The sequence below is a fragment of the Triticum urartu genome, chromosome 3 (genome assembly GCF_003073215.2).
Source record: "Triticum urartu cultivar G1812 chromosome 3, Tu2.1, whole genome shotgun sequence".
Classification (NCBI taxonomy): domain Eukaryota; kingdom Viridiplantae; phylum Streptophyta; class Magnoliopsida; order Poales; family Poaceae; genus Triticum; species Triticum urartu.
The window spans coordinates 124,637,800-124,653,075 of NC_053024.1; the positions used below are offsets into that span (position 1 = coordinate 124,637,800).

Consider the following 15,276-nt stretch of genomic DNA (forward strand, 5'->3'; position numbering starts at 1 on the left):
AGGGCCCAGAGATACCTCTCCGATACACGGAGTGACAAATCCTAATCTCGATCTATGCCAACTCAACAAACACCATCGGAGACACCTGTAGAGCATCTTTATAATCACCCAGTTACGTTGTGACGTTTGATAGCACACAAGGTATTCCTCCGGTATTCGGGAGTTGCATAATCTCATAGTCAGAGGAACATGTATAAGTCATGAAGAAAGCAATAGCAATAAAACTTAACGTTCATTATGCTAAGCTAACGGATGGGTCTTGTCCATTACATCATTCTCCTAATGATGTGATCATGTTCATCAAATGACAACACATGTCTATGGTTAGGAAACTTAACCATCTTTGATTAACGATCTAGTCTAGTAGAGGCTTACTAGGGACACTGTGTTTTGTCTATGTATCCACACATGTATCAAGTTTCCGGTTAATACAATTCTAGCGTGAATAATAAACATTTATCATGATATAAGGAAATATAGATAAAAACTTTATTATTGCCTCTAGGGCATATTTCCTTCACTTCTCTCTATGCTAAGGTTCCGGGTTAAGACCTTTGTTCGTCTCAGACTCAGCAGTTGTGACTCGTAGCGTTGTTTTCAAGCCTACATGTGGTATCTTTTGATAACATACTCACGGTCATTTAGGTTGTCCGGTTATCCCAAAATCTACATTGTAAGAGGCCTTCCTCACTATCTTGTATCTTTCGGTGTGTATATCCATTTATGCATAATCTATAAAGCGGGACAAGAGCCTGTTTCGAGATCGACGGGTTGATTCGTCACGGGATAAAAGGCATACTGCCATGTACTTTTGTTAGTGTGTACTTCCGTTTACTTATAAAATACTTTCCCTTTCAAAACACGAGTGCGATGACTGATTAGTTTATGTTAGATGTAGTGACATGTGTGAGGTTCCAAGCTCCCCAAGTGCCTTATTTATTGTGTTGCTATAATCTTTTATCTAAATAGCTTGTGAAAATGTCTTGCATTTTTTTTGTGAAAATGTCTTACATCGTGGGATGGAGGGGGTACTAGATATGAGTTTAAATCTAACAAGACACACATTTAACTATTTAATTATAAGGGACATTAGATAACTTGTCGTAACTGCTATATATCTGAAAAGAAGAACAATGTCCCTTGTCCCGAAAATTCTGCAAATATGGGATTTGTCAAAGCAATCTACATTTTTATAAGTACAAATCACTTAGCAATCATACCCTCCTTTTTTGAGGGAGCAATCATACCCTCCTTGACTACTGATACCATGCTATATCTATTTTTGTTTTGACTGTGATAACCCTCTATCTCTTTGTTTTGCAGTAAAAAGAAAGTATCCTCCCAGCCCTATAAACCAATGTGCTATCTTCAAATATCGCTTGATTATTGACCTATATATATTCTACAAACATCCGACTGAATTCAGCCATCTTGGCCGGTGAGCGCGGCGTAGAAGAGGATGTTCCAGGTGTCGGTCAGGCCGGCGATGCACCAGTGGGTGCAGTCCTGGCCGAACATGCCGCCGTACTTGCCCGGGTGCGCGTCCTTCCTCAGCTGCGACAGGAAGGTGAAGTCCAGCAGGTACACCGGCTTGGCCATGCGGGCAAGGGCGCTCCTGATGACCGCCTGCTGCGGGATCGGCCCGGCGGGGTACGGCCCCGTGCTGTTCAGCGGCTCCGTCTCCCCCGCGCACGACCTCCTCGGCGACGCGCCCCATTCCTGCCCCCTGCACCATTGCAGATGTGGACGAGCATATGAAAAATTCAGGACAAGTTGGGGTGGCTGTGGTTCGGTGGTTCAGTGGTAGCGGTCGAGGGCCAAGGCACGGGCCCGGTTCCCAACAGCACACTCGTCTCTCTCTTTTCTGTGTGGATCCATGGGATGTCGGCCACATAGTGCGCGTATTTGCTTTGAAGGATTTACTTGGGGAAATCATTGGAGTTGTGGAGTGGCAAGGCGGATTAGGTCACCTGTAGTGAGAGGGGGAGATGCCCTGGAAGAAGACCTTGGCGCTGGTCTGGACGAGGTTGGCGTCCACCCATCCGGCCCAGGTGTTGAGCGCCTTGGTGAAGGCCACCGTCCGGTCCATGTCCTTGGCCACTTGGCTGCCCTCCTGGATATAGTCCCAGCTGCAGCAACCACACACACACACGCACATCGCGCGAGTTCAGAGTTTAGTCATAATAACCTGCCTGAAAAACTTGGACCAAAACAAAGGCAACACAAACGCTGGTCTTACGGTTGGTCCTTGCCGGAGCGCGGCCACCAGTGCCAGGAGTCGAAGACGAGCACGTCGGCGCCGAGCCAGTTGCGGCCTTCGTCGATCTTGTCGAGCTTGAGTACGCGGCCGGCCTTCTCGCTCACGATGTCCACCAGGTAGTGCGACAGGTAGTACACCAGCGTCACATTGTACTCCTGCGTGCAGGCAGCAGATCGTCAGCTTCAGCAGTCAGTTCAGCCAGCCATCAATCCCAAACACCGTGCTAGCAAGTGCAGTACACAACTACACAGGACTTTTCATGGCCCCATTTGGCCTTGCAGGACACAGCCAGCTCGGCGTTGAAGGAGGCAATCAATCACCTACAGTTTTATAACAATCTATAAAAACAGCAGCACGATCACCACCGAACTGCACGTGTGTGTCCTTAACTCGTAGTGTGCGTCGGCGCTCAATGACGCCAACGAAGGCCACAGATCACGTTGTACTGGTCGAAGCCGGCCACCAGCAAAAGGCCAACGAGGTACACTGGGAGATCAAATTTTCTGGTCCTGACGGTCTGACACAAACACTGAAAAACGCGTAGCAGCAAGCAACAGGGCAAGCAACAAGAACAGCTGACGGAACGACTGGACTCGAGTGAACAGAGTCAGCAGCAGCAGCAGCAGCAGATGCAATATAGAATCACGGAAATGGGGGGAGCACCACACCCACCACGAGCATGTCACCCTAGATCTGAACTAAATAGGGTTAGTCATAGATCGCACCATCCCGGCAACACCAGCACCGGCAAGCGCACGGCAGTGAGCAGACAGCCCATTCGGGCCAGCTCACTTGGGGCACTTGCCATGCCCGGCTCGTTTTAGATTCTTACTCCTTTTCTTTTTTCAGATTGCCTAAGAAAAAGAAATGGACAGACGAAAAAGAAGCAAGAGAAAAAACAGAGCATATAATCTGGCCTGGAGGGTGAAAAACAGAGAGGAACCAACGAAAGAAACGCACATGCGTCAAGCAGCCGTCAGAAAGTGCAGACATTCGGCACGACACCAACAAAGTCCAAACGAGACGACCTCACGGCGACCCGTATTCCGTTCGGCGCTGGCCTGTTGACTTGTGTGGCGCGAGAGCAAAAGAAGGCTTCGTCGACATCGGCCACGCTGGCCATGCAGCGCAGCACATGAAATGGATGCGGTGGCGTGCGGTCCAGCCGTACCACCGCGCCGTAGATCTTCCCTCCCGACGACGCCGCAGCAACCGCCGGGCTGATCAGATCACCTCATCATGCCGGCACCGCCGAGCTAGGCCCCCAGCCCCACCCGCCGACTTTTTACCGGACAATCTTAATCTTACTTGGAAGAAAGGAAACCAACGAGGAGCGCAGGGAAGGAACTAGGAAGGAAGGCGTCGATCGGCACGTACATCGAACGTGACGGTGGTCGCCGGGTCGATCCTGCCGGAGCGCGGCGAGACGGTGGCCCGGGCATTGGGCGCCGCGGCGTGGATCATGCACAGCAGCGACTCGTACTGGTTCAGCGCCAGCGAGTCGCCCACGAACATCACCTTCTTGCCGCCCCACATCCGCAGCAGCGCCAGCCCATCGAACCTGCGCACAAGCACCATCATCATCTCACCGCCGCAATTCGACCTCACGGCAATCGGGCTACGGCGCCGCCGGCCGGACGGCATTGCAGTTGCAAACCTGGGCGGGGAGCAGGGCGGGCTGGGCAGCCAGCGGTACTTGAGGTACTGCTTGTCGGGGCGGCCGAACCGGGCGCAGTCGAACTCGCCGCGGACGAAGGGGCAGCTGGCCGAGTCGTAGAGCGGGTACGAGTCGTCCGCCACCCAGGCCCCGGCGAACATGTCGCACGCGCCGCCGGAGGACTCCGACGCCGGCCGGTGCTGGTTCTTCCGGGAGATGGTCAGCGCGGCCGCCGCCGCCGCCGCGGTGCAGGCCGCCAGGAGCAGGGCCACGATGGCCGCGGCGATCACCGTGCGCCGCTTCATGTCGCTCCTCCGGCCGAGGAGGAGCAATGGGGGCGGGGATTGGGCTGGGCGCGCCGGGGAGGTTCTTGTGACGGCGGAGGAGTGGGAAGCGTGAAGGAGAGGGCGGGTATATGTAGGTGGAAGCGGAAGGCATCCGGGCAGCGCTGGCTGGCAGATACGCTTCGTTTTTATGGTAGGTGCCGTCGTTTTTGCATGGATGGGTCAATGGACCACTAATGGCCTGGATGTGCTACTAATATGTGAAAACGTATTCATTGATACTCAAAGAAATATAGACATATACAATGGTTGATAAGATAGTTTTTCATAGGTCTTGCATGTAATTAAGAGATGACAAAAAAATGTCTACAATACGTTATTTTTTAGCCTTATCTTCATAACTAGTTATTCCTAAAAACGGGGTGACAGATATTGTGCTAAGATATCATCTCTTGTCTTATCTTAAATAAAAGAAGACAAGTCTTTTTTTATAAGTTATTTCTCTTTCACCTCATCATTTATCCTACATAGTACTTCTAAGATAGCACCATTGTATATGCCCTTAGATAACTGAAGCAGTGATCTAAACGCTCTTATATTTCTTTACAAAAGGAGTAGATTCTTGAACAAAACGGGAATTCCGTGATTCAAACCGGTGCATCTCCACTGCTATTAAACAATCAAACAAGAACTTTCTTACATGCACCCCGCAAAACGTATACAGACACATCAGCACCACAGGATGAAGCCCACATGACCCAATCCAACAGTCATCATTAATTTATTCAAGATCTGGTATGCGCTTAGCAGTTTCAATAGACTGACCGTACTCCACAAGAGGAAAATATGAAACTCTCCGTCCCACATCCATAGCCCCTCAAATCACGCTAATCTAACCATCTAACCAACTCGCAAAAAAGGAAACCGAACCTAATCGTGTCCCTGGCCCCACTCCCTGCCTTTCCTCGCCACCGCCCCAGACGAAGCTCAGCAGTCTTGTCGCCTCCCTGCACGGCGGCCTGGATCCCTGCATCGCATCGTCGCCTCGCTGGACGGTTCCCTCGCCGTCCTGCACCGCATTGAGGCCTCCCTGCCGGCCTCCCTCGCCGCCCTACACCGCACCGTCGAGTGGGCGGCCGCTCCTCCTTCACCTACAATCAAATATTCACGGATCGGCCAGGCTACAACAAGATTATTATGCATCATCTGCATGAGTTCTGGAGCAGTAGGCAGCCCCATCAGATTGGCCAGGTATGATTTCGACGGCGGCCCCATCAGATTGGCCAGGTATGATTTCGACGGCCAATGAAGACCCACCTAACAAGATACAACCTCACCTTCGTTTCTAATATCCGTCCGACAGATTGCCAGTGCCTAGGAGCCTGCTCCGGCACCCGCGCCGCCGCGCCCGCCCTGAAATTCCCCTGAACCAGCCAGCCACACGCAACTATAATTCTTCCCTGCACTTCTTCAGGTTCGACTTCTTTGACCTGTTGCAACATTAGTCAGGATTAGAATTTTGACAACAGAGTTCGAAAAAATAAATAGTTGCACAGCAGAATGCTATAAGCCGTTCGTTTTACATCTCATTAATGGTTTTCTATGTTGAAAAATGATGAATGCAGGGCCTAACGTCCAAATTTCAGGGGTTAAGGTACCCCAACTCAGCAGAATACGTGACCCATATTGCACAATTGAAGATGGTTAGTTCGTCGATTTAGGCCCTGTTCGGTAGTCGCCCGCTCCCGGAATCTGCGGAGCAGGGGAAGTGCAGCTCAGTCATTTTGAACTGCAGCTCCGCCAACTCCGCTCCTGGAGTTGTGGAGCGGAGTGGTACCGAACAGGGCCTTAATTATGTTGCAACTGTGTCGACAATGTTTATTTGACCGTACATTCGGGTTCTCTTTCCTTTGTTCAGGTATGCAGCCTTTTACTGGCTCAAATCAACTTGAAAAATACGCCGGATAATGATAAGAGAGGCTCTGTTGAACCTGTTACTCAAAACACTAAAAATCTGCAAATTACTTTTGTCGATCCTATGTCTACTACAATACCTACATTGTTATGCTCTATTAATCTTATGATTTTCTATCCTGGGCAATGACCAGACAAATGATCCATACATGATGACGCATCAAGATGTAGCTTCTGAATCGTACCAGCTTGGACGCAATACTCCCATAGCAAATACTGATGAATACATGAATTTTGTTCTTAGAGAATGCATGCATCTCTAAGATAAGGAATTTAGCTCTATACAGGATGACCCACCAAGATGGGTATTAAAGAGAGCTACAACTTATTTGGAACATGATATGGTGAGCCTCAGTTTCGTACATATTACTATTAATTCAATCGGGGACGGATGTTTGTATAGATGGGACCTAAACTAAAAAAATGCCTATTTTCATATATTCGTTCTAGCTGTTGCATGAATAAACATTGAAGACTTTATTGGTACCTAGCAGTTAAAAATACCAAGGTGCAGTGTATCCAGGTGCTCGACTCGCTAGGCCCAGGAATGCACCGCAAAGACCTCACCCCTATGGTTAGTTATTAGTCCGACTGCACCATCGTTTGATAAGACCATAATGCGGTGGAGAATCACATGGGCAGATGACCCCCTATGGCGGCAGGAGACAGAGTCCTCTTATTTCTTATTTGGGGGACAAAGAATGCAAGGGTAAGAACACCTTACTGCTGGTGAAGGAATGCTTAGTCCGTGGCTGCTGTATGCACAGATGCATGCCCTCTTGCCGGCAAAACAGCAGCAACAGTCACCTCTGGTAATTGCTCTTACTTAATATATTTACAGTTGTGTCTCTGAAATATATTTATGGGTCAAATTCAGGATCAAGCGAGGCATGTAGACCTCGGAACTATGTACGATATTTTATACCAATGGTGTGTTGAAATCTTATTTATGAATGAACTGGATTGCTAATTTGCTATGCAGTACTAATAATAATACACTGAACTTATAGTGCTTGCATGTTATAATTCCCCTCTAAGGAAATTTGTTTGCAAGTTATAATTTATAGTGTAAGTTTAAATGTATCTTTGGATATCACCCAAATCCAGCAGGCTAGCACTAGCATAGCCAAGATTAACTCTACTGAACCCCGACGTGAGCCACACAATAGAGTAACCCAACTTGACTAAATCGCAAAACATAAGGAACCTTTATCCAACTGAGCTGTTAGCATTACCTGGTCGCCATGGCCTGAAGGATGTTGGAGGGAATATGATTGCCATGGAGGATGTCACCCGCAAACTCTTACACATCAGCATGGCCTTAACATAGTTTAGGACCCGGCTCTTATGTCTTCTGACCGCTTCAAATTCCTCATGGCAGGACATGCTATCAGTTCCTAGAAGAAAGTGGTGGTCGAGTAGGAAGAGGGAGGAGATGCAAACATCACTGCTAATCCGACCAGTTCAGGAAACACATAAAGATAATATGTATCCTTTGAGCAATAGGATCAGCTTCATGTCCATATGGTCACTACACATGCCATGCAGGCGGCAAGATATGGGCATGTCCATCAACGACTTCGATGATGGCGAGATCAACGTGGTGCAGCACAACTCTGTCTGAGTCAGCAGCAGCGAATTGTTTCTACGGAGGTCTAATCCTTTTCGGTACCAGTCAAAATCCAACTTTTTATTGCTATTTCGCAATGCACTCTTGTGTGCATAATTATTTAAAATTGAAAACATCTGGAGTACACCTTATCCATTCTAATTCTAAAGACTAAAGAAGTTGCACTTCCTGCTTCCAGAGCGTAAAATGGTGCATTTGAATGATTGTTTGTTGGGACTAAGCAGATTTAGCATATCCTTCTTTTCATGTACATATCCTAATAGGTGAGAGCATCAACGATATTTGGTTGATCTATCATGAACAGGTTTAGTATATATATTTTTGCAGTACAATGCTTGCGGTAAGACATCTAAGAAATATTTGAAGTTGCCGACTAAGGTAATCTGGAAGTTTGAATTAGTAAACAAATATACCCAACCATCACTTCAAGGAAATGCTCCATAGACAACTACATGGATTTCTTAGAACAATAAAAATATTGTACAATGCATCTCAGAATCAAAACATACTCTTAGATTCAGACTCTTGTTGCTCCCATCCCCTTTCGGCACCTCCTTCTCCTTCAGAAAATCTGAACCATTCAGGGCTGCATCATCAACAAAGGCACCAACTAAGAGGATGAAAGGAAAATCATAGGCTTGGAAGAAAGCTTACTCATTTTTAACTGGTCGGAGAACAACCGTCTGTGAGTTGGCGAGCAGGGACCTCCAGTCTCAGACCTTCCCGACCCCATTGGCTGCCGCGACACACGAGACACAACAACGACTGCGGCCACGAAGGCAGCGCCACACGGAACACACCATGGCTCCTGAGCAGCTAACCCTAGGCGATGAACATTGCACACAGTGAGGCTACGCACCGATTTGACGGGGACGAGTAGGCGGCGGGGTCGGAGAGACTAACCTGGACCCGTACGAGCGAGGAGAAGCATAGGGAGGGCCCCGAGCAGCAGCACATCCATGGAAAGAAGGAACTGGAGGTCGTGAGCAGCAGCTGCTCCTGCTCCAGACTGAATCGAACAAGCAAATAAAGATGGTGTCGGAGAGCAGAGCATCCGGATCGAGGGGAGAAGAAGAGTTGGAACCGGACCTTGATGGCGTCTCGAGCAGGGGGGGAGGGAGGATTCATGGCGCGCGGGATAAGGTGGAGACGCTCATGGCGGCGACGAAGAATGCATCAGGAGGAGGGAGGGCCCCGGTGTCGCCGGCGAGCATGCCGAGCTCGAGCGCCTCCTCGAGCACTTCGGGGATCGGATATGAAGAAGGGGCGGGGCGGGGAAGAGCATGGGCCTACGTGTCCGCCGACAATGGTAACGAATGGGAGGGGCGGCCACCAGAGAGTGCCGGCTGTGGATGGGGGATCTAGCGTGTGGCAACAGAGGAGGAGGTAGGAAGGGAAGAATGGGGAAGATAAGAAATGTGAGGGAGCTGAGGAAGGTTGACTGAGTTTTTTAGCTGACTGAGTTTTTTTAATACTACTCCCTCCTTCCATATATATAGGGCATAATGCATTTTTTAAGACCGTCTTTGACTATTGACAAGATTAATAGTACATGACATGCATCATGTAAAAATTATATCATTGAAAGCTCCTTTCACACACGAATTTAATGGTGTGCTTTGTGTAAGTTGCATGTCATATATTATTGCCCTAATATTTGATCAAAGTTAGTCTCGAAAAACGCATTAGGCCATATATAGATGGAAGGGGGGAGTACTACTTCTTACTAATAATACTTCTATTAGGCAGTGACCAGTGAGGGATTGTGAGTGGGTGCGTCATTGTCCATACAAAAAAGAATTATCATCGATTATTTATTATAGGGCATGTCCAATTCACCTGCGTGGGTGAGATTTTTTTTTCATCACAGCTTGATGATTTTAAAAGTATTTTAATACAAATATCAATAGAAATTGATAAAAAATATTGAGTAGATTTAAGTTTAGTAATCATGCAGGTCATCTTGTGGTATGTGGATGGTATATTTTATGAAGTACTTCACAAGAGATATTTTGTCTGACACTCCACAAGTATTTTTCGATGTGTATCATTATATTTATTCTATGTTGTATCACTATTTAACTCTAATACAATATTATTTTAATAGAATTATATGACAGATTTTAGAACAAAATCAGTTGTCATTTTAGCGGACTCGGAATTGAATGATGATGATGATGATGATATAAGAAATCGAGACATGGAATAAGAAATCGAGACATGGAAAATGACGTTCAGGGTGCCACAAATCACATGGATTGTATGATTCTTGGATAGACCCTCTGAGAACCTCAACATCAAATACATCATCAGAAGTTGAGCTTATCTCGCAATCATTTACCCTTTCAACGTCTCTCAATCCAACAAATGATGACTTATTGGATGAAATTTGATTTTTTATCAATATGGTTGATGATGTCGCTCTACTAGAGTGAGACATATTTTTTTTAGTTAATTTTGAATTCCAATAAATTACTACTCTGATGTCATTATAACTGAGAGAATTCTGATTTTACATTAGTGAATGGGTGAAAAGGTCTAATCTTTATCCTATTAGTTTAAATTTGAGACAAGTAAAAAACATACGAGACAATGATGAATACATGGATGTTGACTGATTTAATATGTGTGTAGGGATACTAGCGCGCCACGAAGTCCAGCTATTCAGAGACATTTCATCTCACTATATGGATCTAAACTTTTGTATAAGTTACTATAGTCACATATTACATTTTGCCTCATATCACCAATGTTTTCTTATTCTTGTCTTAGTCGATGTGCCAGTATGCACGAGATAGTCATCGTGACAATATGGACATTGGTAAAATAAAAATTAGATTCAGAATATATGTTTTTTATTATAGATTATGATATGTGCCTTCGATCACAAATATGTCACACTTTTAGAAATACAATTTGAGTGACTTGACAACATTTTGTAGCGATCTAAAATTTTGGATAAATATTATTTTAATATTATACCATGTGAATTTATTTTGTTTCAGACGTGCGTTGCACGTGCATGCTTACTAGCGGTGTAAATGATCAAACCTTCTGATGAGTGCAGGCAGTCCGAAAGGGATCTTGAATTGGAGCGCCATCGCTGTGTGCTGCTACTGCTACTGGTTTTTTTTTCTAGTACTGCTGGATGAAGGTGTTGGGGCATGTCTGAAACTCTGAATTCAGTGTGCCTTTGTGCTGTCTGTTTCCTCATGTAAAATACCGGTCGTCTGGACTTTGAGTGGAGGCATTTGCCTGACTAAATGAAGGAGGTTTACTTGATCACGTACAAGTGTACAGGAATGACCGTATGAGAGGATAGTTTGGGGAAGAAATGGAAAATAACGCTACTCTACGTTTTGGTTGCAATATCTAACTAGGAGTGTTGTCTTAAGTATTAACGTTAGTTTTGGCCTAATGCAAATGCCATTAATAAGCCTACTGCAAATGCCATTATTAGGGATATATCAACATACTACCTCCTTTTTCCGGTTTATAAAGCTTGCGTGTATTCCTAGATCTATACTTTTTTTTAAACAGAGGCAAAAGCTTTGCCTCATCCATTAATTAAGATAGAAAAGAGTTTGTTACAAGACACCCAACAAACACGGCATGCGGATTACTCGCGTGAAATAAAGGATCCTAGCTTCTTTGCGCCGGTGATGACCCAAAGGTTGGCCTCGGTACAGATGGAGGAGAGCAAGATTGGCGGTGGAGCACTCTTATACTTAAACACTCTTGCGTTACGCTCGTTCCAAATCGTCCATGAGACAAGCATAGTGAGGGAGGCCTTGACTTGGCGGTTCGGTGTACCATCGGCGCAGGTGCTTGCCCACCACTTGTCCACCGAGTCGAACAGGGGCCAAGCGGAAGTGTCAAGCCCGTGCATGAGGAATTTCTCAATGACCAAAGACCAAAGACATCGGGTGTAGCGGCACTTGTAGAAGAGGTGAGGTCCACATTCTTGCACCGTGCTGACCATTTTGTCCAATGGAGAAAGGACCGTCCCTAGGAACTGCGCCCTATACCCGAAGGCCGCCGAGTATTGCCCACAGGTAGTGTGTTTTCAAAGAATATCATCTTCGTTGAGCTCGTCAAGATGGACCTCATTTAGTATCATCCATAGAGCGAAGAATTACGTGATGTGCTCAACAGAGACGTTGGTGGGAGGGGGTTGATCTTGAGAATCCAAGCGTGGTGCTTCATGGCCTCCCTCACCTTCCAATTCTTTCTCTTGGAGGCTTCATAGATGAGCGGGGCAATGTCTTTAGGCATTCTCCCAAGGAGCCAAGGAGAGTCCCAAAAGGGGGTCCTCGCACCGTTACCAACGGTGATGGTGGTGGAAGCATAGAAAAAATTGAGGTCCTCCTCATTACATGGGTTTCCCATTCCCACCCACATTTTAGTGGGTTCCTTCCATTCGTACCACGGCCATCGCAAACAGAGAGCCCTCGTAGGATCAAGAATGAGCATGGGTGGGTCACCGAGCACGACGCCAAAGAAAAGCTAATCCATGAGCACTTCTCCAAGGTCATGAAGAGAGGCCCCCGAAGTCGCAAAGATTTCAATTGGGAGGAGCTTAATTTGGAACCACTTGATTTGTATGGCCTTGGTGCTCCAATGGCCGAGTGTGAGGTTCTTGAAGCGATCAACGACATGCCTAGCGACAAGGCACCGGGGCCGAATGGTTTCACGGGCCTCTTCTTCAAGAAATGTCGGGGCATTATCAAAACCGACCTCATGAGGGTCATTTCGCATTTTGACTCCCTGCACACGTCAAACCTCCACTGGCTCAACTCTGCAAATGTGGTCCTTTTGCCTAAAAAGGATGGGGTGGAGGGAATCACCGACTATAGACCCATTAGCCTCATCCATGCGATCGCGAAGATTATTGCGGAAGTGCTCTCCTTGAGACTTGGCCCTCATATGAAAAATCTCGTCTCCAACGCCCAAAGCGCCTTCATCAAAACAAGAAGCATCCACGACAACTTTTGTATGTTTGCAATCTTGCTCGACGCCTCCATGCAAGGAAGACCCCATCCCTCCTTTTCAAGCTTGATATTCGAAAGGCCTTCGACTCCGTTAAGTGGGAATACTTGCTTGATCTGCTCCAAAGGCGAGGATTTCTGAGCAAATTCAGGGATTGGATCACAGCCCTCCTTAGAACCTCTTCCTTGAGGATCATCCTCAATGGCATTGCCGGCAGCCCCATCAAGCATGGACAGGGCCTTCGGCAGGGAGACCCCGTATCCCCACTCCTCTTCGTCATCGCCATCGATCCGCTACAAAAAAATTAGATGTGGCAACACGGAGGGGTCTCCTCCATAGAATCCGGGGGCGGAGAGCCATGTTGAGGCCTCCCTCTATGCGGACGATGCGGCCATCTTCTTGGCTCCGATTAAAAAGGATGTTGACAACCTTGCAAGCATTTTGAAGGGGTTCAGGGAGGTCACAGGCCTTTGCACCAATTTCCAGAAGAGCTCGGTGGTGCCCATTCGTTGCAACCACCTTGATTTGGGTCGCTTAACTCAAAGTTTGCCGGCTGCACGGACCTCTTTCCCACTGCGATACTTGGGGCTCCCCCTCTCCGTTTGGAAGCTAAAATTGGTGGATCTCCAATTTCTCGTGGACAAAGTTGCAAGCAAGTTATCAACGTATGATGGCCAGAACATCACCACCATTGGACGTACGACCCTTGTCAAGTCCGTGATCACTTCCCAACTGATCTACCCCGCCACCCCATTGGTCATCCCACCAACCATCCTTCACAGCGTCAACGAGCTTTCCTTTGGTCCGGTTCGGACAAGACAATGGGGGCCAAATGCAAGGTGAATTGGGAGTATGTTTGCCGGCCCCTTGAGTACGGAGGTATAAGGGGTCTCAACTGCCCGGACCGACGATCTACGGTGAATGCAACGATTGCCTCCTCGTTGTGCCATATTGTGTGCTTGCAAGAGACTAAGCTTGGCAACGTCGACCAATTCACAGCAGCTTTTTTGGGCGGGCACAGGCTGCATAGCTTCGCGCAAAGACCTGCTTCGAGCACTAGGGGTGGCATCTTGATGCTCTGGGATGATCTCCTTGTGGATGTTTCTTGCATTAGCTTCACGACGTATTGCCTCTCCGCCATGGTCCGGGTGCGAGGGACCGACGTGCTTTTCAAAATCACGACCGTCTATGGACCCACGGACTACTCTTGCAAAGATGCTTTCTTTTCCGAGTTGCTAGCAGAGACGCCACCGTTAGGGATGGCCTGGCTTGCCACTGGTGATTTCAACCAAATCTACCAAGCGCGAGATAAAAATAAGAGAAATGTCAACAGAAGCAGGATAAACCGTTTCAGGGCAACACTCCAGAGCTATGAGCTTAAAGAAATCCACCTCCAAAACCGGTGTTTCACTTGGAGTAATGAGAGGACGAACCCAACCTTGTGCAAGCTAGACTCCTTTTTTTGCAACGCCGATTGGGACACAACCTTCAACACCCATGTTCTTAATGCACTTTCTTCCTCCCTCTCCGATCATTGTCCGCTTCTGCTTGCCGATGACAAGGGGCCAAGAATACATCGGGTCTTTAAGTTTGAAAACTTTTGGGCATCCATGCCCAGGTTTGAGGAGGTGGTACAAAAGGCGTGGAACGAGAGGATTGACCACACCGAGCCATACCAAGCGCTTTACCACAAACTCAAAAAGACTGCACTTCGACTCTCCGAATGGAGTAGGGGCCTTTTCTCCAAGGCTAAAATTCACTACCAGGCCGCGCTTTTGGTGATCCTTCGCCTTGACATCGCTCAGGAGAATAGACTCCTCTCCGCCGAGGAACTTGAGCTCCGGGCTAGGCTCAAGAGAAGGGTCATTGCCTTGGCCGTGCTCGAAAGATCGCGTAAGAGGCAATGTGCAAGAATTTCCAATCTTGAAGAAGGCGATGCAAATAGATCTATACTTTGACAAACATAAGATGAGTTATATAGTCTAAATATTACATCACTAGAAATTATACGATTCGAAGTTTCTAATGATATATAAGAGTGTTTAGATCATTACTTTATTTTAGTGATCTAAACGCTTGTATTTTTTTACGGAGGGAGTACTACTTACTATATCCTTCCATTGTTTCCAGATTCTTACCTTGCCAAACCAACCAGCTCACTGCCATTTTGACTCGAAGAGGAAAAGGATGGCAGATGGCACCAACAAAACGGAATGGCATAAACTGGACGTATCGGGTGGGGAAATTATGTTAGGCCGCCAAATATAATCCTCCTCCCACACGTTATTCCAAGTTCGTCTCTCCGTGGTTCAGAAGGCGTGGGATGAGTGGGTCAACCACACCGAGCCTTTCCAAATCCTTCATCATAGGCTCAAGAAAACCGCGACCCGGCTTACTGGGTGGAGCAAGAAGTTTTTTTCCAAGGCCAAGATCCAACTCTATGCGGCTCGCCTGGTGATCCTCCATTTGGATACTACGCAGG

General features: G+C 47.2%; 2 protein-coding genes across 7 annotated transcripts; both read right to left on the minus strand.

Annotated features, from left to right (window-relative positions):
* Positions 1–1,094: 1,094 nt before the first annotated feature.
* LOC125543248 (protein trichome birefringence-like 38) lies at positions 1,095–4,349 on the minus strand. Its single transcript, XM_048706539.1, has 5 exons — positions 3,918–4,349; positions 3,638–3,821; positions 2,240–2,415; positions 1,971–2,129; positions 1,095–1,726 (listed from the first exon to the last, which is right to left on the minus strand). Exons 1-5 carry the CDS (start codon positions 4,220–4,222, stop codon positions 1,423–1,425), a joined length of 1,128 nt encoding a protein of 375 aa, XP_048562496.1. The 5' UTR covers positions 4,223–4,349; the 3' UTR covers positions 1,095–1,422.
* A 606-nt stretch (positions 4,350–4,955) lies between these two features.
* LOC125543247 lies at positions 4,956–9,226 on the minus strand. 6 transcript variants are annotated; one of them, XR_007298353.1, is made up of 7 exons: positions 8,895–9,226; positions 8,709–8,814; positions 8,486–8,627; positions 8,315–8,391; positions 7,411–7,536; positions 5,539–5,691; positions 4,956–5,352 (listed from the first exon to the last, which is right to left on the minus strand). XR_007298353.1 is itself a non-coding variant. In XM_048706537.1 (6 exons), exons 1-6 carry the CDS (start codon positions 8,931–8,933, stop codon positions 5,672–5,674), a joined length of 546 nt encoding a protein of 181 aa, XP_048562494.1. In that variant the 5' UTR covers positions 8,934–9,226; the 3' UTR covers positions 4,956–5,671. The 6 variants fall into 6 exon arrangements, 3 of the variants coding, with proteins under 3 accessions (XP_048562494.1, XP_048562493.1, XP_048562492.1); XR_007298352.1 differs by having other exon boundaries at positions 7,411–7,572; XR_007298354.1 differs by having other exon boundaries at positions 8,315–8,376; positions 8,460–8,627; positions 8,895–9,221.
* Positions 9,227–15,276: the final 6,050 nt, after the last annotated feature.